The sequence below is a fragment of the Lepidochelys olivacea genome (genome assembly GCF_965140295.1).
Source record: "Lepidochelys olivacea isolate rLepOli2 genome assembly, chromosome: 2".
NCBI classification, from domain to species: domain Eukaryota; kingdom Metazoa; phylum Chordata; order Testudines; family Cheloniidae; genus Lepidochelys; species Lepidochelys olivacea.
Window position 1 is genome coordinate 129,475,442 of NC_140412.1, and position 26,863 is coordinate 129,502,304.

General features: G+C 37.4%; 1 protein-coding gene across 8 annotated transcripts in view; it reads left to right on the forward strand.

Annotated features, from left to right (window-relative positions):
* Positions 1 to 23,195, forward strand: part of CDH10 (cadherin 10) — a 159,790-nt gene extending 136,595 nt beyond the window's left edge. For 7 of the 8 annotated variants that reach the window (XM_084621602.1, XM_084621597.1, XM_084621596.1 and 4 more), the window contains 4 exons: positions 157 to 278; positions 9,196 to 9,304; positions 11,854 to 12,105; positions 22,233 to 23,195. In XM_084621602.1, coding sequence (XP_084477728.1) covers positions 157 to 278; positions 9,196 to 9,304; positions 11,854 to 12,105; positions 22,233 to 22,726 — 977 coding nt within the window. In that variant the 3' untranslated portion in view covers positions 22,727 to 23,195. The remainder of the gene's footprint in view (positions 1 to 156; positions 279 to 9,195; positions 9,305 to 11,853; positions 12,106 to 22,232) is intronic. The other variant, XM_084621601.1, reaches the window with a different exon arrangement.
* Positions 23,196 to 26,863: the final 3,668 nt, after the last annotated feature.

Consider the following 26,863-nt stretch of genomic DNA (forward strand, 5'->3'; position numbering starts at 1 on the left):
AGTTTGAGTCCAGGGAGCTATGCCAAATTACACCTTCTGAGGATCTGGCCTTGAATGCTGAGTTCTGGAAGAATTTTAAAGAAAACAAACTTTTTTTTTTTTTAAATGAGAGCAAGAGATCACTTGTTTCTGTTTTCACTTCTTTTCTTTTGGCAGACAATCCCAAAGATACCACTCGTGTTTCTGTTTATGTTCGAATTTTGGATGTTAATGACAATGCCCCGCAGTTTGCCATATTCTATGATACTTTTGTATGTGAAAATGCAAGAGCTGGACAGGTATGCATTCTGTAAATACTTTAAGCTATTTGGTTTTGCTATGGCACTCAGTTTTAGGTCATTCTTTAGAAATGCTAGAGAGAGCATGCTGTTTGAGAGAGAGTGCTTCTAGTACAGTTTATGAAACAAAATGAAGACAAAGAATGGCTGTCAGTAAATCAGTCTTTAAACCTACACAATAATACTTTACAATTGCTCCAGCATGTAAATTACCAAATTACTTTTCTTTACTTTTACAGAAATGGCTTTCTACAAGAGATCTGTTCATTTTACTCTTAAGCTTTTGCATCAGTGGATCTGTTTTTGTTTTGTTGCTTTAGATACCTAAGCATATAGGTCTTAAAGATGTGTTCTTAATTGATTTCAGTGTTAGCTTCCAAGAAGAAAGCAACATGCTATAAATAATAATTGGTAATCAAATTTCAATTTTTTTTTCAAAAAGAGGTCAATACTATGGAGCTCAGTTGTACTTTGAATTCATATGTATCGTGTTTAGAAACATCAATGTCACACTTACTTTTTTATGCAAATGACAGTTTATCTCCCAAACATTTTCTGTGGGTGAATCAAACAAAAACATAAAAGATGTTAATATCTGAACTGGTAACATATTATTTTGTTTGGCTTTTATAGAAACCATACAAAATAATACAGAAAAATATACTTGATTAAAGTAAAACAACTCTGCTGCCCACTGTCTAGTTCCTAGTAGGCAGCTAGCCATTAGGGATGTTGGAAACCCACCAGTTTCCCTATTACTGTGTTGTGTGTTCCACAGCACATTAATCCAAGAATAAAAAAATGTCCTTAAAAGTGGCATCAGTGGTACCAGAATGGCATGTACACATCACAGTACTGTTGAAGAGAGTGTGGAGGAGGAATGCAGACTTCTCTGAAAATAGTTAATTTCTTGGACACCTTCATTTCCAGATGGCTGTCTCATTTTATTTATTTTTCTGAGTGGTTTTATAACTGTAAATTCACTGGTACAGATTATGTTTATGATGCACACAACTTAATCTCTCTGGGTCATTGCTAGTTTAATTCTGTCCTCTTGTATATTAGTTCCTCCTTTTTTTTTTTTGTTACCATAATTACAAATGATGTATAGTGAAATTTAGACCTCACTGAATAGTCTTCCCCACTGATAAGTAACCACTGTTTATCAAAAAATGTTCAATCCCATCCTAGAATATGGTGTTTTATGTAGTTAGGTATTTTATTTCTTTATATGTTTAATATGTGACATTATGTTGACTGGCTTCTTGATATCTAATATATTAAATAAGCTTCAGAGGGGTAGCCGTGTTAGTCTGGATCTGTAAAAATGGCAAAGAGTCCTGTGGCAACTTATAGACTAGCAGATATATTGGAGCGTGAACTTTCGTGGATGAATACCACTTCATTGGATGCATGTCAATATATTAATATGTGAGCTATTGAGAGAATTCAATATATTAATATGTGAGCTATTGTGATAGCATCTAACATGTGCTCGACATTTTCCAAACCTACAGAAAAACCCCAAAGAGATTACACTATAAGTTCACAAGACAGACAAAGGCACAGACAAACACCATAGAAACATAATGTATAAGTACGAGGTGATGCTGAGTAGGAGTCTTGATCGTTTTTCTCCTCTTACTCTTCCGAATCATCCTTGCTCCACTCCTCCAACTTCCCCTTTATCCTCCAGTCTCCAACTAGCCTTTACTCCCCACCATATAATCAGAGAGACAAAGAAACCTACAGCCAGTTAGATGGTGTGCATGCCAAGGGAAGCGTGGAATTACAGTTGTCCTGTGACATCCTGGAGGTGGAGCAGCCTAAATAACCTTTCACCTGCCCCCAGCCTGGAAAGGGTCCCTACCACCTCTTCCCTCTGTGAAAGAGGGTTGCATTCAGCAGAGAAATCATTGGATTAGGGCAAGTACAGCCAAATCTGTTCCAGATATTGAGTGCTGTCTTGCCACTTTTTCTTCCCATTGAGAGGGGACAGGCTGCTTCCTCCAGTATGGTCCTCGGAGCAAGGTTTAGGACCCCCAGGACCTTACCTGCACAGAGTCTTGAGTAGCTGTTGAATCACTAACTATGATGGAGGCTTTTAAATTTGGTTTTCATGATCAGTGTTCAATAAACCAAAACTGCTTGTCAGTTATTAGACTCTCCTTTACCAAATGTATACAGACTGACTCCCTTATCATATGTGCAAATATTTTACCTGAAAAAAACATATCCATCTAACTGGCAAATTCATGGATTTTTCGTCACTACATTTCTTAAAGTATGTTTTGGGTTTTTTTTTAGTTGTTGGGTCTCTCTTCTCACTGTCTTTAATTTATTGCAGATTATAAAGAATTAGTAGAAAAGATCCAGTGTTTGTTCAACTCTTTAGTGCATTTCATCCAGATCCATACGTGTATATCTTTTTTGTTTTATCAAATATTGTTTTACTGTCTATTTGTTTATCCTTTGCTCTTGCCATCTTCAAGTATCATATCCAACAGTTTCCCTGATTAGATCCTCCGATGTCCTTGTTATCATTAGCCTTTTTATTACAAGCTAAGTTCAAATAGATTTATTTAAAAATTCACAGTCCTCACCTTTTCAAGTTGTAGCAATTTTATTTTCTGCCATTATTCTTCTTTTCAGGATGTATTTATAGGACATTCTTATTGCCTTTGATTCCTTACTAGCATGATATCTGCTTTTTTCTGTCATTATTTCTCAGTGATTCATTCACTCAAACATCTTTCTTATTAATCTCTCATCTCTTCCAATTATTTCTTACTTTAGTTCCTTCTGTGACCTTCCTTTCTATTTATATCTCCCATGCGTTTTAAGTTGTACTAGATTAGACTTTCTTCTTTCAGTATTGTGTTTTTTACAGCTTTCCAAGCCTTACTCTATTTTGTTTCCAGATAGCGATGCATCTCATGCCACACTAATGTACTGTTTGCTATGAGTGTGTGATGGGTATGTAAATCACGTATTAGGATTTCTGTACCCTGAGTAGAACACAGATACACAGGAATCTGCATATCAGATTTTAGATTAGTGGTCCATTTACTCCAGTACAGTGGTCAGTACCAGGAAGATTTAAAGAACCCTGCAGTGAACTATTTTGGAATAAACTGTCCACAATACTGATCAGCTAGTGCCTAGCTTATGTACTGGGTCTATACCATTCATGATGTTTTTACACCTTTATGACGTCTCCTCTTATTCATCTCCTCTCAAAACTAAACACTCCCAATCTTTTCACATGCTCTTCTCATGGAAATCTTCCCATTCCTCTAACCATTTTACTCACCCCTCTCTTGATCTCCTTATGTTTATCTCCCTCTGTTGAGAAAGAGTGATCAGAACCATGCAGAGTGTACAAAATCTTTGGCTCCATTGCAGTTGCTATATACCACTCCGGCAATGAAAAGGGGCTGGTGAAGGATAAAAGAGTGTGGGGAATCACTGGTGGCATTTCCAGACAGCTATCTTTTTTTCTTCTTCTTCTTGGTTTTGTATTTTCCTTGGAAAATCAATAAGCAAAGAATGCAATGAGTGGAACATTGAAATTATCTCAATAATAATTGCTAGTGACATCACAACAAAGGAATGTACACGTAACTTTTTTTCTTTATGATTTTAGTTTCTGGTTTTTCTTTCAAAAATAAAACATAGGAAACAACCAGTGCATGATGAGGGGGGTCAAGGACAGTAATATATGTTTGGAGAATGGCTAGCATGCATCATGTTGGCTTGTAGGAGCCAACAGTATACATATAATATATACAATTAAATAGCCATAGTGCATAAGAGTTATACATATTATGGCATAATATATTAGCCCTATGGCATCCATTTCACAGCAAATTTAAGTGTATTCTCCCCTTTTTTGTCACCAATATCATTACTTTCTCACGTAGTGTGCACAAATATTTTCAACCATTCCAAAGAAACGAGAGGTTTATTAGGAGTTTCATTTTCTGAGTATTAAACACATTACTTTTAAAAGTACATTTTTTGGTGTTTGCTGGAAAATTTAATTCATCTACTAATCCCAGTATACACATTTTGTTTTATATTCAGAACTGTGGAAAGAAATTTCCACATGTTGCTTCAGTATATTTGAAGTAAGCAAAAAGTAGGTAGAGTGGGTTAGCTGATGGTTGGTGGCATGTCCAGTGTTAATTAGCTTAAACTCCCTTGATGTACATGCTCTAGCATTCAGTAAAATCTGTTTAAGATTTTGTTCTGGAAAAAACAACCACGTCGTGATAATGGACAAAATGCACTTCCAACATTCTGTTTTTTTTTCAAAAACCAGTTTTCTTCTGACAATGAGAGATATAACTGAGCTTCCTACTCATCTATTTTACCCGCATACATCAGTGGAGAAACAGAGTTAATTAATTTGTTATTGCCCGCAAGGTGTCCTTTATTACTTAACAAAATGTGTTAATAGGTACATTAGTTCATTTGACCATGTCTTACCTCGTTGCTGCTGTTTACGTGATTGCGCTTTCTGTAAAATACAACAAGGTGATCTAGGCAGGGGACTTTAAGAAGCAAAGACATTTTGTGAAACATTTTGAATACTCGAGTCACATGGTCAAGAATAATAATGAACCAAATTTAGTTTTTTTATTTGCAGCCTATTTGGCAAATCAGTTTTAATATTCAAATTGTCTCAAAATGTGACTACCTATTTACTTACATTGCATGTTTTGCAGATACCTTTCTTAATATCGGAGGCAACACTAACTTTCATGACTGTTACAGATACAGTGAGCAGGATTTAGCCCACCAAAACTCCAGCAACATTGAATTAACAGTACAAATGTTCTTCACTTCCAAAGAGACTAGTACAAGAGTCCACGTAATCAGCTGGACTCCTGAATTCCTGTCGTATCTAATAATGTATTTTATGAGCAAATGAAGCTCGGGCTTGACCAATACTTGGATGGGGGAGCCACAAGAAGTGCTAGTTAGTGAGGCAGGTGTCACGCTTCCGTACAGCATGGTGTTAGACGGCTCTGCTCTGCTGGAGGTGCTGCCATTCAGATCAGTGCGCAACCAAGGGCCCGACTGCTTGTCACTAAAGATCCCATGACACATTTTAATATAGTCAAGGTGTTAGTCCTCAGCAAACTGAGCCTGGCTCAGGATGCTGCCCTCCTAAAATCCCTGTTAATATTTTATCGGGTTTAATTCCCCTCCTAAATTTTGTTTAGCAGCATTGTTGGCACAGAATGCTTGCTGTATTCCACTTAAGACATAGCTGTGCCTCACTGCGGGTGAGTGATCCCTATTGCTTGGAAAACATTTTAGGATTCTCTATGAAAGAGTTTACATACAGAGAAAGTGTGTGTCTGTGTGTGTAATATGAACGGAATGCAAGATCCTAAATCAGCAGGAATATTATGATTGGTCCTCATGCCAGTGTCCCAGCATATAGTGTATATACGTAGAAGTATCTCAAGCCAAATTTCATTGTCCTGTTGAGTTTGCCTGTTGTCAGAAACAAACTTTTTTGAAATATGTTTTCTTCCTTTAGCCTAAGCTGTGACATATTTGTCTTTAACAATTCATTTATGTAACTGTATAATTAAATATATGAGGACTTCTTTTTGACTTGTTCAAGTACTCCAGGAGGTTTATTAAATCTCTTGTGCTTCATTCCTTAAGAATACAGCCACTAGTTTCCCGACTAGTGGCATGACACTGTAAAGTGTGTCTATGGTGATTATACATATGTTTACAATAGCACATTTCATCTAGAGATGCAAAAACACCTAAACACTTTACAGACTGCTTAATTATACATACATGTGTATATATTTTCAAGGATCACTTCACCAATTGCAAATTAACTACCGGTAATCTTAAAACTACTCTTTGGTTAAAACACAAGAGTGGAAGTGTTAAGTGAACTGTTTTATTGATTTACAATAATGTGATATTGGAGGTTGCCATAAAATACTTACAGGCTTTTGGTAATGTAAATGTAGCTGAACTTAATTGGGGGTGTTCTGGTAGGGAAGAGCCTGATGAAATCCAGCCTTGGGGAAGAGAGAGGCTTCCAGGGAGGAGGAGAGCCTTGTCTCGGATGCAGAGGCAGAATGTGGCGGGCTCTATTTTGTGGGGAGCTGAGACTGTTACTAGTCCCCTGGTCAGGGGACAGGAGATTCTTTTGTGGACCTCTGTCCAAGCCAGCAGCTTCTGCTAATCTCCTGTTAGAATGCTAGAAGCTGCAGCTGAGAAACTGTTGGGGCTTTGATGAAACAGGGAGCCAGGGGTGGCTATGCCTGGGCTACACTGGAGCCAGTGACTGGCTGTGACCAGAACTGACTGAAGGGAGAACCACCACCACCTTTTCATTTGGGAAAGTGCTTTTAGGGGACAGGGGATAGCCAAGAGACTTTAAGGGGTTTCCTTGACTCTGAGAAGAGACAAAGTGGTCTTATTGTCTAACCAGGGTCCAGGGTTACTGACCTCTGGGTATAACAGCTCCAAGTTTCAAGGAGTTGTGCCACTTAGAATGATCCCAAGTTAGAATTGCTGTGCCCCTTGTTGCTGTGGAGGGACTGATTTACTGGACCAACAGAGTGCTAACCCTGGCTTCAAGATCTTCAAGCATGCCCATGCAAGGAAGTGCCTAGAACTCTGAAATTCAGAGGAGTTCACACTCCAGGATGGTGTCAATGTAAATGTAAGTTAGCTAAGTTGTATTTACTACTGTAAACTGCATAGATTAATTAATTTATTGAAGTGGGCCCCTGCTGATTTAAAGTAGTTGTGACATTTTAATTAATCTCAGTCTGTTATAACATGTTTTTTTTTTCTAAATTGTTACATAAAGGTGTGTTAAATCTAATTAAGAATATATTGTTTGTTTGTAATTGGTACTTTTGAGTTAGACCCCTTGCAGAGATTAGCTCTGGTTTATTCCTGAAGGCTTCCAAGGCACACCAGTGAGCAGGAGGCTCCAGCTAGGTTGAAGCGCCACCAAGTAAAAATATAAGTAAAAGGACTGTCTTGGAGAGGTGAATAGAGGATTCCTACCAATCCAACATCACCACTGATATACTCAAGATCTCCTTTACTGTCAACATCATTGGGTAGCTGGTCACACAAGTGAGTGCTGCCTGCTCCCGAGTAACCCAGGAAGGAAAGTGGAGGTGCAGGGGATGTTTGGAGAAGGATAAAGGGATACAATTGAGAGAGAAAAAGCCTAAGCTTGCACTGTGAAAGAGTTTTGCCTCTGCAATGTGGAAGGACTGGAGGAGAGAAGTGGGGAGTTAGATGAGTGTTTGGAAGGCCACAGAGAGGAGGTTGCCATTGCTGAGGCAAATGATGATATATCTTGACAAGAGTTTTAATGGTAGGAATGAAGATAAACCGATGCATTTTGGAGATTCTAGAGAGACAAAGCAAGCAGGATTTAGCATGTCATGGGAGAGATGTCAAAAATGATAGGGTAGATTGCATCCTTGAGGAACCAGTCGGATTGTATAGTTGACAGCAGTAATGGAGCAGGGAGGATATGTAGGAAGGTTCTAGAAGAAACTTCCATTTTTGCCAAGTTAAACTTGAGTAGACAATGGAACATTGAAGGCAGGATGTCAGTCAGTGGAGAGGTATTTCTGGTAATCATCAGCATAGAGTAATAACCGAGGCTGTGTGACTGGAAGTCACCCTGGGATGAAGCAACAAAAATCTCAGATTTACATCTAAGAGATGGGACTTGCAGTAGCTAACAGCCAGTAAGTTTCAATGATGAACTACACTGGTTCACTGCATACTTAAATAGAAGAATGGCAGGGAATCACCACTACTTCCTGCAATGCCTACAACAGGCTTTCTTTGGAAGTCTGCAACCCAAGTACTCTGATGAAGCTGAAGTTATGATATCTACCCAGGATCTCAGATCCCAGCTAGGGGTGATAGAGGTGTATGTGTTTTAGCATTTTGAATAGAATGTTTGAGTGTCATGGTAAACAATTTTCCCCTCATAAACTCTTAATTTACATGATTTTCTGTGCTGGGAAATGGACAACTGAATTTCATTACAAATTTAGAAGTTTCAAAGTGGTTTCCAATTTGCAGTGTTTGGCATTGAACAATTTTTGTTTCCCCCATCTTCTACCTTTTTACCACTGAGTGTAATCAAATTAAAGTTCAGGGGGTTTTCTTTTAATCCCTCTTCGTCTTGCAAGTTCCTCAGATTTGGAAGAGTTACAATGGCAGAGTCAGTGTTTCATTTTTGCTTTTGTTCAGTCTAACTTTTCCAAAGTTGAAGAAGTGTTGAAAAGTTAGAGTCGGGGGAAAAAAGTAGACAATGATTTTTTTTTTTACATTCAGTGTGGTGGGGAGGGAGAGGATTAAAACGTTCATGTTATTTTCAGTTTTCAAACATTTAAATGAAATACAAATTTCAGTTTGAACCATAATGAGTATTTTTGTTTTGAAATTGAAACATTTTCTTGTGAAAAATTGTGGCCAGTTCTTTGTGTATATTTTAAGTGTATTAATTTAATCTGAATTACTATTGTATATACTTGCTAAAAATATGTATAGAGAAATGTGTAAGGGGCAAAGGTAGGTAGCAGTTCAAAATATAATGGGGAGGTGGTTGTTTTGATTTTATAAACACTGGGTTTAAACTTTGCTTTGCAGTATTTAGAATCCAAACTCCCGACCAATGAGCTAGGTTACTTACTACTTTATTTTTTGCACTTCATCAGAAAAGCAGCAACATATATGATGAAAGCTACATTTGATCAGTTACCATATTATATAGTATTATTCATACCATAGTTTTATAAATATGGATTTTTTTAAAGCTGGTACTGTTCATTGAAGTACCCAGATAACTGTATCACAATGTCTGCTTGTTTTTGTTTTTCCTTGTCTGCAGCTAATACAGACCATAAGTGCAGTAGACAAAGATGACCCACTTGGAGGACAAAAATTTTTCTTCAGTTTAGGTGCTGTTAACCCAAACTTTACTGTTCAAGATAATGAAGGTAAAATACAGAGCTTGCCCATGGTATAAGATTTATCTTTCATTCCGAACATATTACAGGTATTTTTCTGAAATGTTTGAACTTGTGTTTGCAACAGTTAAGACCTATTAACTGGAAAAAAGGACAGGGCCTTCACTGGCCACTGAACCTCATACAGAGAGCAGACAAAATTAATGTTACTACTGTGGAATTGCCTATAATCTTACTGTGCTTATGATCCTTTCTTCTTCTTGTCCATCTTCTTCCGTCCACTTACGGAATTAAAATTGGGTATCATCACATCTTATATTATTAATTGCAATATGCTTGTTGGTGGGGGGACAATATGATGGAAATAATTTCCTTTATTTTAAAAGAAGTGTAAAGATTTAAATATTTTACAAACCCAAAATGTAAGCTTATGTTGAAATAAATCTGGATCAAGATTTCAGTTGCATTTGGTGGCTTTACATGTTTTTAAAACATGGTGATTTTGTCCTCTTTTGGTTTGGGGAGTGTTACAACCTGAACTCAATAGCAATGGATTAGTGGGGAGTAGATGAGACAGTTGAAGGCTTACGATAAATGCTGTCTGTGACATGGATATAACCACTACATGTAATCTATAGATACATTTAGTACACCATAACCAAAATATAAATCCACTGAAGTTATATAAAGGACACAGACTTGTAATCATTGGAGGTTTACTTAATCTATACACATTCAAAACCAAATAGCATTGATCTGTTCTCATCATTAAGCCCCTTATCTGGAAATAAATGAATTAATGTATGCTCTGTAGAGGTAAGCCATAAGTGGGAAATGGTAGAGTCTCAACTCAGAAGATAGTTTGGAGGTAGGTAAATGCCTACAGAACCCATAAGACTGTCAGCTGTCCTCGACGTGCAGAAGATTTCACTTTATATAATCTTAATTCACCTAGTCAGCTTCAGTTTAAGGTCACAGAATCTTAGACTCTGAAGAAAAGAAAAATCTTTCTAGGCTTAGTAAGCCTCCACAGCCTCCTGCACCCCAAAACATGACCACTGAAAAAAGTTCCTCTGGCTGATGTACAAGCAATGGAGAGTCTGTAACAATTGGTGAAGGGGGAGGAACAGAGAATAACATAACAGGATCTAACATCAAATTATTTGGGGTTGTGGGTCAAAGGCAGTGTATAAGAGAGGCTAAATCTAATGCCTGATTTTTTGAGGGGGGTTGGGGAAAGGGCAATGAGAGCAGAGGAAGCGTGAGCATAGGGACTGTGTTCTTAGTCTTCTGTCTTTGCTCCTTTGTATAGCTGAATGAGGCTGATGACTCCAAGTGGATAGCCACTTCGGGTTTCTTTTTGCTCATTTGTCATTTTTTTTCCTGACTGTTGCCAGGAAAAGCTTTTAGGATTTTATCTTTTGTTGGGGAAGTGGGACATGACATGAGCACTCATCTGTAGTCTGTTTGGTTTGTGTTAGAATTATGAAATCAGCCAGCATAAAAAGATATGAAACCAGGATGACATCAGATGGGAAGAGCTGTAAAGGAACATTCTAGAATGAATACAATGGAATGTTCTTCACTTCTCTCAGCCTTCTAGCTCAAACCAAGTGTAATATTTTAATAGAGGATATATCTTGGGGACTAGATCCTGTCTATGCAGATTTCAGAGTAGCAGCCCTATTAGTCTGGATCCACAAAAACAAGAGTACTTGTGACACCTTAGAGACTAACAAATTCATTAGAGCATAAGCTTTCGTGGGCTACAGCCCACTTCATTGGATGCATAGAATGGAACATATAGTAAGAAGATATATAACACACACACGGATAAGTCAGAAGTTGCCATACAAATTGTGAGAGGATAATTAGTTAAGATGAGCTATTATGCAGAGGATAGGCTCTAAGAAAATATATCTTATCATTTCTAATGATATTCCACACTTTTTGTAGATGGGTTACACTCATTAACTTCAATGGGAAGTCAACTGGCAGTACAGATAATGCTTATCTATCAGAGATTGACAATGCTGATCAAAGAGGAAACATTTGCCCCAAATCTTGTTTTTGTATTTTTGTCCTGTATTAGTAGAAAGAGCAGCAGCCCTCCTGGCAGCTCTGACTTGCAGGGAGGCTATTTGCACAGCATTTAATGCTACTGTTTACACTACAGATTAATAACAGCATGGTAAGACTCTGTACTACTTGACACATATACAGTATCTGGAGTACATTAACATGTCTAAACTGTTTAGGAATACAGAATTGCATTTTGATCTTCTGAATGCCCATGTTAATCACTCTTCCAATCGCATTTCAGCTTGAGATACTGAGGAATACAATGCATTGGACAAAAGCGTGTTGAGCAGAAGAGAGAGGCAAAGCGGCTTTTTGGTCAAGTTTAAACACCAGTAGAAAAAAGCCTGATCTCAGATGTTAAGGAAGTGCACTTTCCAAAATAACATAGTGAACCAAAAACTCTGATAAAAAGTGTTTGTGTCTATTATATATAATATGCATTGTATTGTTATATATATTACTCATGTGTAATATATAATTATTTTTAACTGATATAGATAACACTGCCAGAATTTTGACTCGAAGAAATGGCTTCAGTAGACATGAAATAAACACCTATTTCCTGCCAGTGGTGATCTCGGACAATGACTACCCAATCCAGAGTAGCACCGGCACGCTGACAATTCGAGTGTGCACCTGCGACAACCGGGGGAACATGCAGTCCTGTAATGCCGAGGCCTTGCTCCTTCCTGCTGGCCTGAGCACTGGTGCTCTAATTGCCATTCTCCTCTGCATCATTATACTTCTAGGTAAGTAATAGAAAAATGCATCTTTTCCCAAATTAACTAATACTTCAGAGATATAGAGGCCTGAGCAGTTGCAAGCTACATAGTTTTGAAATATTAGTGTTTTGTGATATAAGATTCAAATTTACTGTAAAACAGTGGAAACGGTTTATTCTCTGGTGAACTTAGATGTAGTAAAACATTGTTTCTAGGTGACTAAGAATGAAAAACTCAGGTTGTTAAATTGTTCCAACAAATTTCAGTATGCAAATGGCAGTACCTATATACTTACAGTGAAGTTGTTCCCTAAAAAAATGGCTAAGAGGGTTGAACTACATAGCAAAGTCAAATCAATGAACTGGGACTTCGTTTTTTGGCATTTACTGGCAGAGAATTGTAAAATGTACTTTTAATCAGATAAATGATTTGAGATACTTTTACCCCTTCATCCATGTGAAATCATTATCTATAACACTTTCTAATAGGAAATGTACTAGAAATGGTTGTGAGAGCCAAGCAAACCGATCAATATTTCTCATCTTAAGTTTACGTAGTGATTCATCCTTCTTAGGGAAGCAGTGTTCATTTCTCTATAAACTGGTGGAGTTTGCCCCCTGAAACCAGTAGATCTTGTGAGAACTAAATGGAGGCCAGGACACTCCTCAAATGCTTTGGGATGAAGTAAAGATAACAACTTCAGTGTGTGTTCCATGAGAAGACACACGAAAAGCCTGGCCCATGACCAATGTTATTTTATGTAAACTTTATTTACTTTGCGATAGAATGCCTCAAAATACTTAATATGCTTTTTACGATAACATTTCAAATATATCTCTGGTTTGTTGTATTGTTAATAGATGTTCTCTCATGCACATGGAAAAAAAAAAGCTCAGGGAATATTAAGTAAAGGGCCAAATGTTGCCCTTAACACTGTTAAATCCAGAGTAACTTTCACTGATTCAGTTCAGTGCAATAGGCTAGAGCCTGATCCCCTGCTATCATGCCATACATGGAATTTGTTTGTACAGACTCTTAGTCCTCAAATAAGAAAATTACATGTAATATTATCTTCTATCATGCATTTCATAAGTCTTTCCCTTTCTTATACAGTGAGCTTTAGTGCAATTGAGCCTTTACTGGGCCATAGGAAAAACCTGATTTAATGTGTCTTTAACATTGAGTCACACCATAATTTTGTGTCTTATGAACGGAACAGTAAATTATTCTTTGTAGTGATAGCGCAGTGTTTTAGGAAACCTAAATGTCATAAAACTTCACATTTAAAATTTAGGTCTCCTGTGGAATATAGGGGAGCGAACAAATTTTGGAAAAATTGTAAAGGCTCTTGATAGTACTAAAAACCTTAGTCTGCAAGTAGAAATACCTTACGGTAGTTTGATTTATCAGGGGTAATTATGTTACAAATTGAAAAAAAGTTCAGCTGATGCCGTAGTAATAATAAAGGACAGGTATTTTTAGGAACATATAAGATCACCACAGGGGTTTGTCTTAGCAAAATTGCCCAATATAATGTTGAAATATTTTTTCAGAAGCCAATTTGGTGAAATGATGTAACTAGCTGTGGAGGAGGAGGGAATTGTCTATTATTTTAAATTAATATCATATGCACCTCAGTTTATCTACTTGATATTATCCTGCCTGACTATATGGAATTAAATCAAACAAGGCTGTTAAGGGGAAAACAAAACAATGACAAAGTTAAGTTACCACCAGAAAGAATACCAAGGTCCTTACGAACGAGTAGCGGAAGCTATTCATTGGGAAATCTGTCTGGTTCCAATTAGACTAAAAGGTTAAGAGAAAACTGCAGGAGGACATTCTCTCTCTCGGAGATGGAGGCAGCTGGGCTAAGTAGAAACTGCCAAGGAAAGAGTAAAGTTTAGGTGACAAGATGTATACACACACACTTGTTTAAACCCTTCTCCTTGATAGTTATGTATCTTTCATTGAATAAGCAATACTTTTTCTTAGGGCTCTCAAGCGATTAACAAAATTAATTGCCATTAATTGCACTATTAAAGAATAGTAGAATACAATTTATTTAAATATTTTTGGATGTTTTCTACATTTTCAAATATATTGATTTCAATTACCACACAGAATACAAAGTGTACAGTGCTCACTTTATAGTACTATTTTTTTACAAATATTTACACAAGTAAAAAAACAAAAGAAATTGTTTTTTTTCAATTGACCTAAGAAAGAGATTGCACAACATTTGTATCATGAAAGTTGAACTTAAAAATATAGAATTATGTAAAAAAAACCCTGCACTCAACAATAAAACAATGTAAAATTCTAGAACCTACAAGTCCACTCAGTCCTATTTGTTCAGCCAATCTCTCAGGCAAACAAGTTTGTTTACATTTTCAGGAGATAATGCTGCCTGCTTCTTGTTTACAATGTTACCTGAAAGAGACAACAGGTGATTGCATGGAACTGTTGTAGCCGGCGTCACAAGATATGTACGTGCCAGATGTGCTAAAGATTCATGTGTCCCTTCATGCTTCAACTACCATTCCAGAGGACATATGTCCATGCTGAGGTTCTGCTAGATAACTATCCAAAGCAGTGCGAACCAATGCAAATTCATTTTCATCATCTGAGTCAGATGCCACCAGCAGACGGCTGATTTTCTTTTTTCGTGATTCTATTCTGGAGTTTCCACATCAGTGTGTTACTTTTATAAAGCTTCTGAAAGCATGCTCCACACCTCATCCCTCTCAGATTTTGGAAGGCACTTCAGATTCTTAAACCTTGGATTGAGTGCTGTAGCTATTTTTAGAAATCTCACATTGGTACCTTCTCTGCATTTTTGCAAATCTGCAATGAATGTGTTCTTAAAACGAACAACCTGCTGGGTCATCATCTGAGACTTCAGTCACAAATTGAATTAACACATTTTTTTAAAATGAGTATCATCAGCATGGAAGCATGTCCTCTGAAATGGTAGCCAAAGCAGGAAGGTGCATACGAATGTGTAGCATATCTGGCACATAAATACCTTGCAATCCGGGCTATAAAAGTGCCATGCCAACACCTGTTCTCACTTTCAGGTGACATTGTAAATAAGAAGCAGGCAGCATTATGTCCTGTAAACATAAACAAACTTGTTTGCCTTAGCGATTGGCTGAACAAGAAGTAGGAATGAGTGGACTTGTACGCTCTAAAGTTTTACATTGTTTTGGTTATTTTTTGTTATATAACTACACTCAAAAAATCTTTATCATGAAAGTGCAACTTACAAATGAAGAGATTGCACTACAGTACTTGCATGAGGTGAATTGAAAAATACTATTTCTTTATCATTTTTACAGTGCAAATATTTGAAATAAAAATAATTTAAAGTGAGCATTGTACTGTTGTATTGTGTGTTGTAATTGAAATAAATATATTTGAAAATGTAGAGAAACATCCAAAAATATTTAATACATTTCAATTGGTAATCTATTGTTTAAAAGTGCAATTAATCATGATTAATTTGAGTTAATCGCATAAGTTAACTGCAGTTAATTGACAGCCCTACTTTTTGTTTGAAGATGATTTTTTGAGTCACTTTAATAAGCTGCTAGTGACATGCCTCCTAAATGGAAATTTCTTAGAGGTGCCAAACACAGTTGGGCCTGTAGTGTTAAAACATTTGGAAAGAGGGGTGCTGCCACTTGAGGAGTGCATTTGAGAGGGGCTGCAAAGAGGGGATTAGGAGTGACCCAGTCAAAGAGGGGCAAGCCGTGAAGTTAGTCACTCTGGGAAAAGTGCCCGTGGACAGACTGGAGGATGTGACTCATCCCTGAATATATGAATAGCCATTTCTTCTCTGAAAAAGAAAGGGTTCATTAGATAGTTCTTATGTGTGTTAATGTTTAGATTTCTTTTTTGCAGGGAGATAAACAACATTTCCAGGTTCATCCTATTTCTAATTATATGTAGGAATATGAATGGCCTCTCAACTGATCTGCATTAGGCAGAACACTGAATTTCAGCAGTGGTCTTCATAGAATCATAGAAGATTATGGCTGAAAGAGACCTCCAGAGGTCATCTAGTCCAACCCCAACTAAATCATCCCAGCCAGGGCTCTCTCAACCCAGGCCTTAAAAACCTTTAAAGATAGAAAGTCCACCACCTCCCTAGGTAACCCATTCCAGTTCTTCATCACCCTCCTAGTGAAGTAGTTTTTCCTAATATTCAATCTAGACCTCCCCCACTGCAACTTGAGACCATTGCTTCTTGTTTTGTCATCTGCCACCATTTTGAACAGCCTAGCTCCATCCTCTTTGGAACCCAAGTCACTCTTCTCTTCTGCAGACTAAATAAGCCCAGTTCCCTCAGCCTCTCCTCATAACTCATGTGCCCCAGTCCCCTACTCATTTTTGTTGCCCTCCACTGGACTCTCTCCAATTTGTCCACATCCTTTCTGTAGTGGGGGGCCCAAAACTGGACGCAGTACTCCAGATGTGGCCTCACCAGTGCCGAATAGCGGGGAATAGTCACTTCCCTCCATCTGCTGGCAATGCTCCTACTTGTATAGCCTAATATGCCATTAACCTTCTTGGCAACAAGGGAACACTGTTGACTCATACCCAGCTTCTCATCCACTGTAATCCCCAGGTCCTTTTCTGCAGAACTGCAGCTTAGCCAGTTGGTCCCCAGCCTGCAGCAGTGCATGGGATTCCTCTGTCCTAAGTGCAGGACTCTGCACTTATCCTTGTTGAACTTCATCAGATTTCTTTTGGCCCAATCCTCCAATTTGTCTAGGTCACTTTGGACCCTATCCCTACCCTCAAGCATATCTACCTCTCCCCTGCAGCTCAATGTCAGCCGCAAACTTGCTGAGGGTACTATCCATCCCATCATCCAGATCATTAATGAAGATGTTGAACAAAATTGGCCCCAGGGCAGACCCCTGGAGCACTCTGCTTGATACCAGCTGCCAACTAGAGATCAAGCCATTGATCACTACCTCTTGAGCCCAATAATCTAGCCAGCTTTCTATCCACCTTATAGTCCATTTATCCAATCCATACTTTTTGTAACTTGCTGGCAAGAATACTGTGGGAGATGATATCAAAATCTTTGCTAAAGTCAAGATATAATCACGTCCACCGCTTTCCCCATATTCACAGAGCCAGTTAACTCATCATAGAAGGCAGTCAGGTTGGTCAGGCATGACTTGCCCTCGGTGAATCCATGTTGACTGTTCCTGATCACCTTCCTCTCCTCCAAGTGCTTCAAAATGGATTCCTTGAGGACCTTCTCCAGGATTTTTCCAGGGACTGAGGTGAGGAAGACCGGTCTGTAGTTCCCCAGATTCTCTTTCTTCCCTTTTTAAAGAAGGGCATTATATTTGCCTTTTTCCAGTCGTCCAGGACCTCCCCCGATCACCATGAGTTTTCAAAGATAATGGCTCTGCAATCACATCAGCCAACTCCCTCAGCACCTCTGGATGCATGAGATCTGTACTTGTGCATGTCCAGCTTTTCTAAATAGTCCTTAACCTGTTCTTTCACCACTGAGGGCTGCTCACCTCCTCCCCAACCTGTGCTGCCCAGTGCAGCAGTCTGGGAGCTGACCTTGTCAAGTTTCAAGTTTCACTGCTCTGCATGTGTTTTCATTATGAGTTCTAACTCCTCCCCATATGGATATCTAGTCAGGAGTCAGAAACTGATGTATGTTGTAACTCAGAAAAATAAAACTTTTTCCTCAATAAATCAGCTCCCTGAATTCATAGTCAGAGCTGCTTATTTTGACTAAAAGAAGTGTTTAGTCTTATTACTATTTAAGCACCTTCAGGTGTTTGAGAGAAGGACTTGGATTATATTCCTCCTTGTGCATTGCCAGCAAGAATGCACTGTCATGTTCCAATCGGTTACACTTCTGCAGACTCCCTGAAGTCACATTGGTTGCATAGGTCTATCTGAGGACACCATGGGCTGCAGTAATGGGTGTTCATATGTGAGAATAAAACAACACAGCTTAGGTTTGATAGGCACAGATGAGTTTCTAGGGCTAGCAGGGTTTTTTTGGTTATTGGTGGTGGTGGTTGTTTTTTAAAGCTCTTTATAAATAAAAAGATGCTTTATTTGAAACTACTGTCATGGAAGATGACAAGCTCGCAATCACATGATGTCATTTTAGAGTCACTTTTCAGAGAAGAGCCTCTCATTTATAAAAAGAAAAGGAGTACTTGTGGCACCTTAGAGACTAACAAATGTATTTGAGCATAAGCTTTCGTGAGCTATAGCATAGCTATAGCATAGCGTAGCTCACGAAAGCTTATGCTCAAATAAATCGGTTAGTCTCTAAGGTGCCACAAGTACTCCTTTTTTTGGATACAGACTAACATGGCTGCTACTCTGAAACCTCTCATTTATAAGTAATGGAAGCCACCTACGCTCAGGTCTTAGGGTGGGTAACCTGACTTTGCAGGGTCATTACCAATCTGGTGGTGAGGAGAGAAAAGTAGATTAGTTTACTTGTAGTGTGTGGGTTGCAGTCCAGGACCTATGAAAAGAGCAGCTGTCGCAGGTTGTTCACTAAATTTAGATTCAGATGGATCGGTGCATTAGCATAGCTTTAAATTTACAGACTTGTTTTAAGATTCAAGTTGGTGTCTAGGCCCAGCACTACCTGCTAATTATTGCTGAAATGGGGCAGGAGGGAAGGAACTAGTCCGGTCCCACCAAGGCAGGAAGAAGATTGATGTTAGTCTGTATGATAATCAAGGAAATAATTTTAAATACTTAATTCTTTACTTAATATTTTAATAAGACTTTATATTATGTTGCTAGGATTGTTCTGTATTTTTTGGTATCATTTTCATTTGAAATGTGTAATTTTGTGTGGCACAACACAAAAGCTTAGAGTTTAGTGTCAGAAATACTGTTACTTGCAGCACCAATCCTGATCCTGAGAGAAATTAATGTAGTCCTGTGATTAACTTTGAAATAAGGTCATATCAGTAAACAAACATGCTTACTGATATGACCTTATTTCATAGTTGACACAAAGAAACCATTAATGAATTGTAGTTTGGGGTTCTCTGCAGTATGACCATGCAAATTGCATATGTGCATGGTGTCTGGAGTGTCTCACAACTGAGAGTGCCTATCTCAGGGTAGACACCCCAAGCTGGTGGTGTGTTCTATAATTAGACTTCACCAAACCATTAAAAAAGGTGAACTCCTAGATCACAGCAGGTTGCTCCCTGTCCTGAGAGACCAGTCACTTACCCCAGGTCAATTGGTACTCTAGATCTTTCACCAAAGATAACACTGGTAGCCAATTCTATAGTAAACTAATCAAAGGAAAAGAGAGTTATTAAAACCTTAGAGCAGGTAAAATATATGTATACATGAGTCACAATTTGTAATTCCAAATGGTGGCAGTGGTGAAAGAAACTGAAAGTTTCCCAAAAGTCTTTTCAGGGTACCCAGATTACCTCTGGGGATCTCCACTTTGCATCTGGCATACTTACCTGTAAGAATTCAAACAGTCCAGAGATGAAGGATCTTTCCTTAAATCCATACTTATAGCTTCTTCTCATAGAAAACAAGCTGACAGGGTCACTACCTACTTGGGATTTTTCTTTGATGATGGAGAGTGAGGAATGCATTTTGAGTCTTTGTTCACTGATTACAACACACAATGACCACTTGCTTTGAAATTAGCACTTTTCTGTTAAAGTTCTTCATATGCATTCCACAAGGCTTCTTCCTTGTTTGACAGGTTATTTAGTTACAGGGGTATACACAATGTAAAATGTTTGCTAGTATTATAATGGGATTACATTATAATGGGATACAGAAAAGTGAAAACAATGCCGGTAACATCCCACTTGTTTTCATGCAGTTTCAACACCAAATACACTCTTATGCAACCACTTTGATCTATACAAATACACAACCGAATTGACCTGGGGCTTTGACATGAGCTGGCACCTGGTCTGCCACCATCACACGTGGGATCAAATCTACTAGTTTTATTCAAGTGGCAGTCATATTGGGATTACAACTGTAATTTCTCAGCACACATCACAGAAGGTGCTTATCCTTTAGAATTAGGATTCTAATCTTTAGTTGGGAAACTGCATTGTTATCCCAGCAGGTAAATTTCCCCATTTAAAAGTCTGTTTTCTACAAGGCATTTTGAAATAAACAATTTCCAGAGGTTCAGTTTTTGAAAACAAAAATAATTGAATATTGTTAGATTTCTTTCTCCATTTTTTCCCTCGCTTGAAAAGGAGGTGGGAAACCCATAAACTTTCTGATGGTATTAAAGTTAATATCAGAAAGGGTATATGTGTGTAGCTCTTTTATGCTCTTTCAGTTCATGAAAGCATTGAAGTATAAAATGAAAGAAAGTGTTATTTTCATAGTACTTTGAATTTGAAAGTGTTTTTCCAACTGGAAATATTTAGAGAATGTTTCCACCAGCCTGTTTTTCCAGTGAAAAAGAGGGAGGGAAAAACCCTGAAAATACCCAAATCAAAATGGAATAAATATATTTTGTTTTCTAAAAACAAACAAACAAACAAACAAAATTTATTTTGAAATGCTGATTCAAAACAACTTATTTTTTCCAATCATAAAATTAAACGTTTCCATCAAAAATACATGTTTCCGGGGGGGGGGGGGAGTGTTAGAGGAAGAGACACTTTCTGATTGGGGGGAAAAAAAAGTAATTGAACTAGCTTTACTTATTAGGTGGCTCAGTGTTTCATACACGCAAGCCTGTAGTCAACTAAAGTATGAATACTGGTGTTTGGGTCAAGAGGTTTCATCAAATTTCCTAGTCGCTAGAAAATCCCGTTTACGAGTTGACTGCAGTCATATTGCTTGTAGCCATTAAAATTGGTTGATTCACAAATACCTTGGTGACTAAGAGTCTGAGCAAAAGCTCACTGAGATTAATAGTTTTCATATTAGATGATAGAATTAATTGGTTTCAATGGGCTTTGGATTAGGCCCTAAAAGTTCGTCTCACTATGAGTTTTTCTTCTATGTAAAAATGTTGACATTTCCTGAAAGTTTAATAATAAATTTAACATGAATAGATTTGTGTAAAAAAAATAGATTTGTCCTTTGTTAGTTATTAAGTTCAAAAACTGAGGTAACGTATAATTTAAATGACCAAACAACACTAATTTATAATGAACAGTTGGCAAACCAATTACACTATAGTCTGAATATTATTCATGTATGCTATTTTGTGAATACCTGCCAAATACACTCATAAAAAAATCAAGCTCAGTTCATACATTATTGGGAAACCAAAAATGGGCTGAATGCCTATTATTCATAACAATTATCAAGGCACGCTAAAAAGTAGTCAGTATCTTTGGACACAAAGTGAAATTAATTCTAAATTAAAAGATTATAGCTTAATTGAAACAATTATACAGCATATATAGTATGTGTTCAAGTGAGTGTGTTTTCATAAGGGAGATAGAAACAAGGTAATTTAAATTCCAGTTTCATTAGGAGTTCCTCTTTTTTATACTAAAAGAATATATGTTCACTACAAACAATAAAAAGTGACATCTTTCTTCTCTCTAACTGCAACCAGCCATAAAACAGCACCACACTATTTCTCACACAAAATCACCATTGCAACAGAGACCTCAATCAGCAATACCTTGATGATATATTCTCTTCAAGTAAATTCCTGTGCACTAGTTCACAAATGTTTAACTTTAAATAAAGTGGTCAGAAACAAGCTGTTTGGAGTGGAAGGATACCAAGATTGAATTTTATAATTTTCAAAATAATATTTAATTAACTGCAACTCAAGCACCGTTTGAGCAGTCTGCTTGAAACCTGCAAAAATATTCTCCCTCATCATCAAAGTAGACCTGGCCATTTGCAGACCAAACCAATGTCCCTATTCAAAGATACAGAAAAGATCTTATTCTGAGTGCATCCTGTCTTCTTAAGCACAAGAGAGGTTTTACACAATACATGGTAAGGTGATGAAAAACCAGGATGGAGCTGTTTCAGGGACTCTTAAGCTTAGTTGGTAAAATTAAAATAAAGTAAAGCTATTGTTTCTGCTGGGCTTGCCATTGAGAAATTGTTAAACGGAGATCTTTAGTTTATCAATCTGCTCTTCTGTTTTTTTGTGTTTTTTTAAGTTATAGTGGTACTATTTGCTGCTCTGAAGAGGCAGCGAAAGAAAGAGCCTCTGATCCTGTCTAAAGAGGACATCAGAGACAACATTGTGAGTTATAATGATGAAGGTGGTGGAGAGGAAGACACTCAAGCCTTTGATATTGGCACACTGAGAAATCCTGCAGCTATTGAAGATAAGAAGCTTCGACGAGATATTATTCCTGAAACATTATTTATACCACGCAGGACTCCTTCAGCACCAGATAATACAGATGTCCGAGATTTCATTAACCAAAGGCTAAAGGAGCATGATACTGATCCCTCCGCACCACCATATGATTCACTTGCAACCTATGCCTACGAAGGAAATGATTCTGTAGCTGAATCCTTGAGTTCCTTAGAGTCAGGTACTACTGAAGGAGACCAAAACTATGATTACCTCAGAGAATGGGGCCCTCGATTTAATAAGCTAGCTGAGATGTATGGTGGAGGAGAAAGTGACAAAGACACTTCTTAACCTCCGATAGGGTCAATTTGAGAGGAAGTAACTTGACAGACACCTTCTCCACTCAACAATATTTAACATTCAGGAAAATTTTCCTGCCACTCAGCACAATGGTTTTCTTTTTAATTTGTTCATGGTCATTCATTCTTTCTAGTAGGATGTCACAGAATATATACAGCATTTTATTTAATCACCTTCCAAGAGCCAAAGCTATGGAAATTCAGTGTTGTCCATTTTAGTAAGTACAAGTACTTTCAGAAGCTTGAACAGGGCGATATTCCCTTAAGCAACCTCATGTACAAGCCGCTTTTGTTAGGTACATGTACTACCCTTGCAAGTGCAGCTTTTAAGAAGGCAAAGAAAAAAAAGTATGTCCAGTTCTGTACATTAACATTTAAAAAAAATGTACACGTGGTGTTAATAAGTGTGATATGCAGCTGGTTTAAAACAGTTTGTGCAACTTCATTTCATCAAATTCTATCTGCCAATGTTTTATATTTATATTTTTGTATTTATTTTTAAGAAATAAACCAGTTTTTACAACTATGTTGCCTGTTCTGGGAGATGAATTGTGAGTCCCTCCCCTCCAAGATAGCTATCTATACACTCAGGCTGAAGGACAGAATACAATTACTCCTGTAACAGTGCTTACTCCAGCCACTTTTATGCTGTCTATATTTAATCAAGCATTTCCCACCAAAATTTAGAAGTGAATGTGTTCAGAGGGAGAAGATTGGGGGGGGTCCATTCATTTGAAGAGGAAAAAAAAAAAAAAAACACCAATCTTTCAACTGTGACCAAAAAGGTGGGAAGCAGCACCACTAGGAAATCAAGTTCTATTTCAAGAATACGACGAGTTTAAGTCATGTGATTAAAAATTTGCAATATTAGACTTGAAATCAGTAGGACTACGCAAATGCATGAGGACTACTTGGGGCTTCAATACATCTAGTATAGCTTCTCTTTGCTGGTCCAGAGTCCTATTAAAGCCACTGAGGTTAATTTAACTGTAACAGTTAATGTGGAAAAAAATAGTTAAAGTTACTTTTTTTTTTGTTAAGGCACCTTAACTGATTACAAAGCTATAGTTTATTAGATTGTCTAATTTAAAGGTGAATTTCCTCTTCAAAAGGATTACAAACTGAAAATATCTGTCCACAGAACACCCCAGTTTTTACTAACATGCCTCATTGAGTATCTAATATCTTCCAGAGATCAAATTAAAAAAAATGTAACAAACTCAAGATTTATCATCTAGTAACAGGATCTAATGATTACAGAACAAAGCATATATTCAATTGAACTTGGTTCTCTGACTCTCCCTCAAACTTTAGATTATACAAAATTTGTTTGTGGAAAAATCAAAGATTATTTGACAATGAAATATTTTCCAGAGCCTTTAAAGTGGAAAAAATCATACATATGTTTGGTGGAATGAAGATTTGTGTAGTGTAACTTTTTCCAATTTTCTTACTGGCATAAATTCAACAACTATTTTAACAATATTAGCTTTTGGAGAGATGTAATATGACATTCTTATTACAGCACAAATCTCTTCCTTAATGGAGTGCTTAAAACCAGTGCAGCTGAGAAAATAAAAGGTAGGCAGTCATGATTGTTCCTTCAGCATAGAAAGGTCAAACTTTTAATGAGTTAAATCTTTGAATTGTAAAAAAACATGCAGATTGATTCCACCCTTGATTCCCTTTATTTAAATTGATTTTAGCTCATGAAGAATTCAGAGTGATATATAGCATTTTCCATTTTATCTGATACAAAATATGTCAAAAATCATCAGTTCAAAGCTATTTCACAACTATTTAGATCATTTAAACAGCTACCCTTTTCCATGGTTATTTTGACACAACACACAAAAGTTGATCTGCCTTCTAGTTTTATAACAAAAGTCTATTCAGTTACAGTGATGTAAAAAATTATTGACTTTAATGATGTTACTGTAGTTTCAATGGTGTAACTGAAAGAAGAATTTTGCTATTAGTCTCCCATCCCATTTTTGGTTTATAAATGCTAAGTGAATCTGACTTACCAATAGGTCATCTGCAGAACTGAGTAAATTCCAAATGCAGAAGATTAAAGTTTCTTTGACAAAACTTTTATTTTCACATCCAGATTTCCCAAATTTCCCAGTATTAAAAACAACAACAACATTAATTTAATTACAAGTGGACACACTACCCAAAGATCAAGTTCCAATACTGTCCTCCATTTACAGAAGAATTGATATTAGTAAGTCTCCATTTAATGTAAAGAGGAATTGCATGTGCAACACACAGAAGAAGTGAGGATGTATGTGTATATTGTATATACGAGACTGCATAGAAGAAATATATAACTGCACATTTGGATCAAAGTCAAACCTATGCTAGTATAAATCCAGTCAATGCTTCTGTATATTGCTCATTCAAAAAGAGTTCCAGCATTTTTAGCAAGCAGGAAAAATTACTCTTTAAACACGTGCAATATTTTGATTTACATTATAATATTTATGAAAATTAACAGAGGAAATATTTCTTCATCACTGCAAAGACATTGAGAACTCTTTCCCTGATGAAAAACGCAGCAAAATTCTTGAGTACTAAAATTTGAGAGGGGAGTGAAACTAAAAATATAGCTGTTACCTGTTTGGGACCATGTTAGCTGCAATCTTTCTGTTAGTAGCCTTAGAAAATAGTTATTAAAATAAAGAAGTATACCTAACCAAAATACACACAGAAGTGTGCAGGGAACCAATAATCTGGATCCATGATTACATGTCAAATAGACTCAGTCAAATTTGTCAAAATTCATATAGCAGAATGTAAGACAGAGCCCAGATTTAATAAAAATACATTTTGTTGTTGAGGCAGTTGTCTGTGTGCTCGTATGACATAAATGATCATAGAGGAAACCAGTCCCAACACAGCAAAAATACTTACAAATTGTAGTGAAGATGGAACTTCAAAAGGTTTACAGCTTAGTTCAGCTAAGTATCCAAGAATTCAATCAACCTACGGCCCCCAACCACTAAGCTTCTGTCCCTAACCTAATCTCCCACCAACCCCTATCACAGGAAATAGGGTGTTTGTAAAATAAGATCTTCTCATGGACCTACCTCCTTTCCTCAGTGTTTACAGAATGACAACACTGATTCATCGTGCCTATCTCATGGTGTCTTCAGGAGAAAGGGATGATAACAAGCCAGGGGAAGGGAATAAAATGCACATAAAATACCCAAATGAGTGCGCTTCACTGCACAGTTCCACCTACATCCATCAATTTTTTCCCAATCTAGCCATTACCAGCTCCATGCAGATATCAATCCATCCACCCACCTACTACAAAGTGAATCAGCATCTTGCCAGTCAATTCATTTCTATATCCCCCTATAAGCTAATTCCGCACTCTGCCACTTCGAGCGCAGAAGTTGGAGGCCCACAAGGATTCTAAAAATTAATACTGACCACTCCAGAATTGTATTAACTCTCAAGGTTACAGCTTTTCTCTGACCATGAATTGGTAGATGCTGCCACCACCCAAGTGTGGAACCCCTCTTATAGCCCAGGAAGGCGCACTAGAGAATTCCTTCCTGTGGGGTACCCTCAAGCCCTTTCACCCCCCCCCCCCCAACTGGGGAAGAGCAAAAAAAAAAAATAAGGAAATCAGCTGTTGCCACCAGCTAATTAAAGCACATGTGCACAAATCTCTTAAGACACAAAGATCCAAATCTGTTCCTAAAAAAGGTAAAATTTATTAATAGAAAAAAAGAAACTACAACTGGGATCTCAGGCTATTTATAGATTTTAAAAGAGCAACTACATGGATTAAACACCAAGAATAGCTTTCTTCAGGTCCAGCTTAAAGGTTACAAGCAAAACAAAAGCACCTGGGGTTCGCACAGAGGAATCCAAAAGCCATAATGAAATAAAAGGGATAAACCTAATCGTATCTTCCTAGACGTTTCCTGATCTACTTACATATCTGGGGTTTTAAATGAGTCGTTTCTAGGTATGATACTGATGATTTTTTCATACCTGGCCCAAGCTTCTTACAGCATAGCTGCTGCCCTGTCCGCCTCTCCCTGGGAGAACGACAGACAGACAAAAGGGGAGTCTTTTTTCAATTTTAAAAAGTTCTAGCCTTCCCATTGAC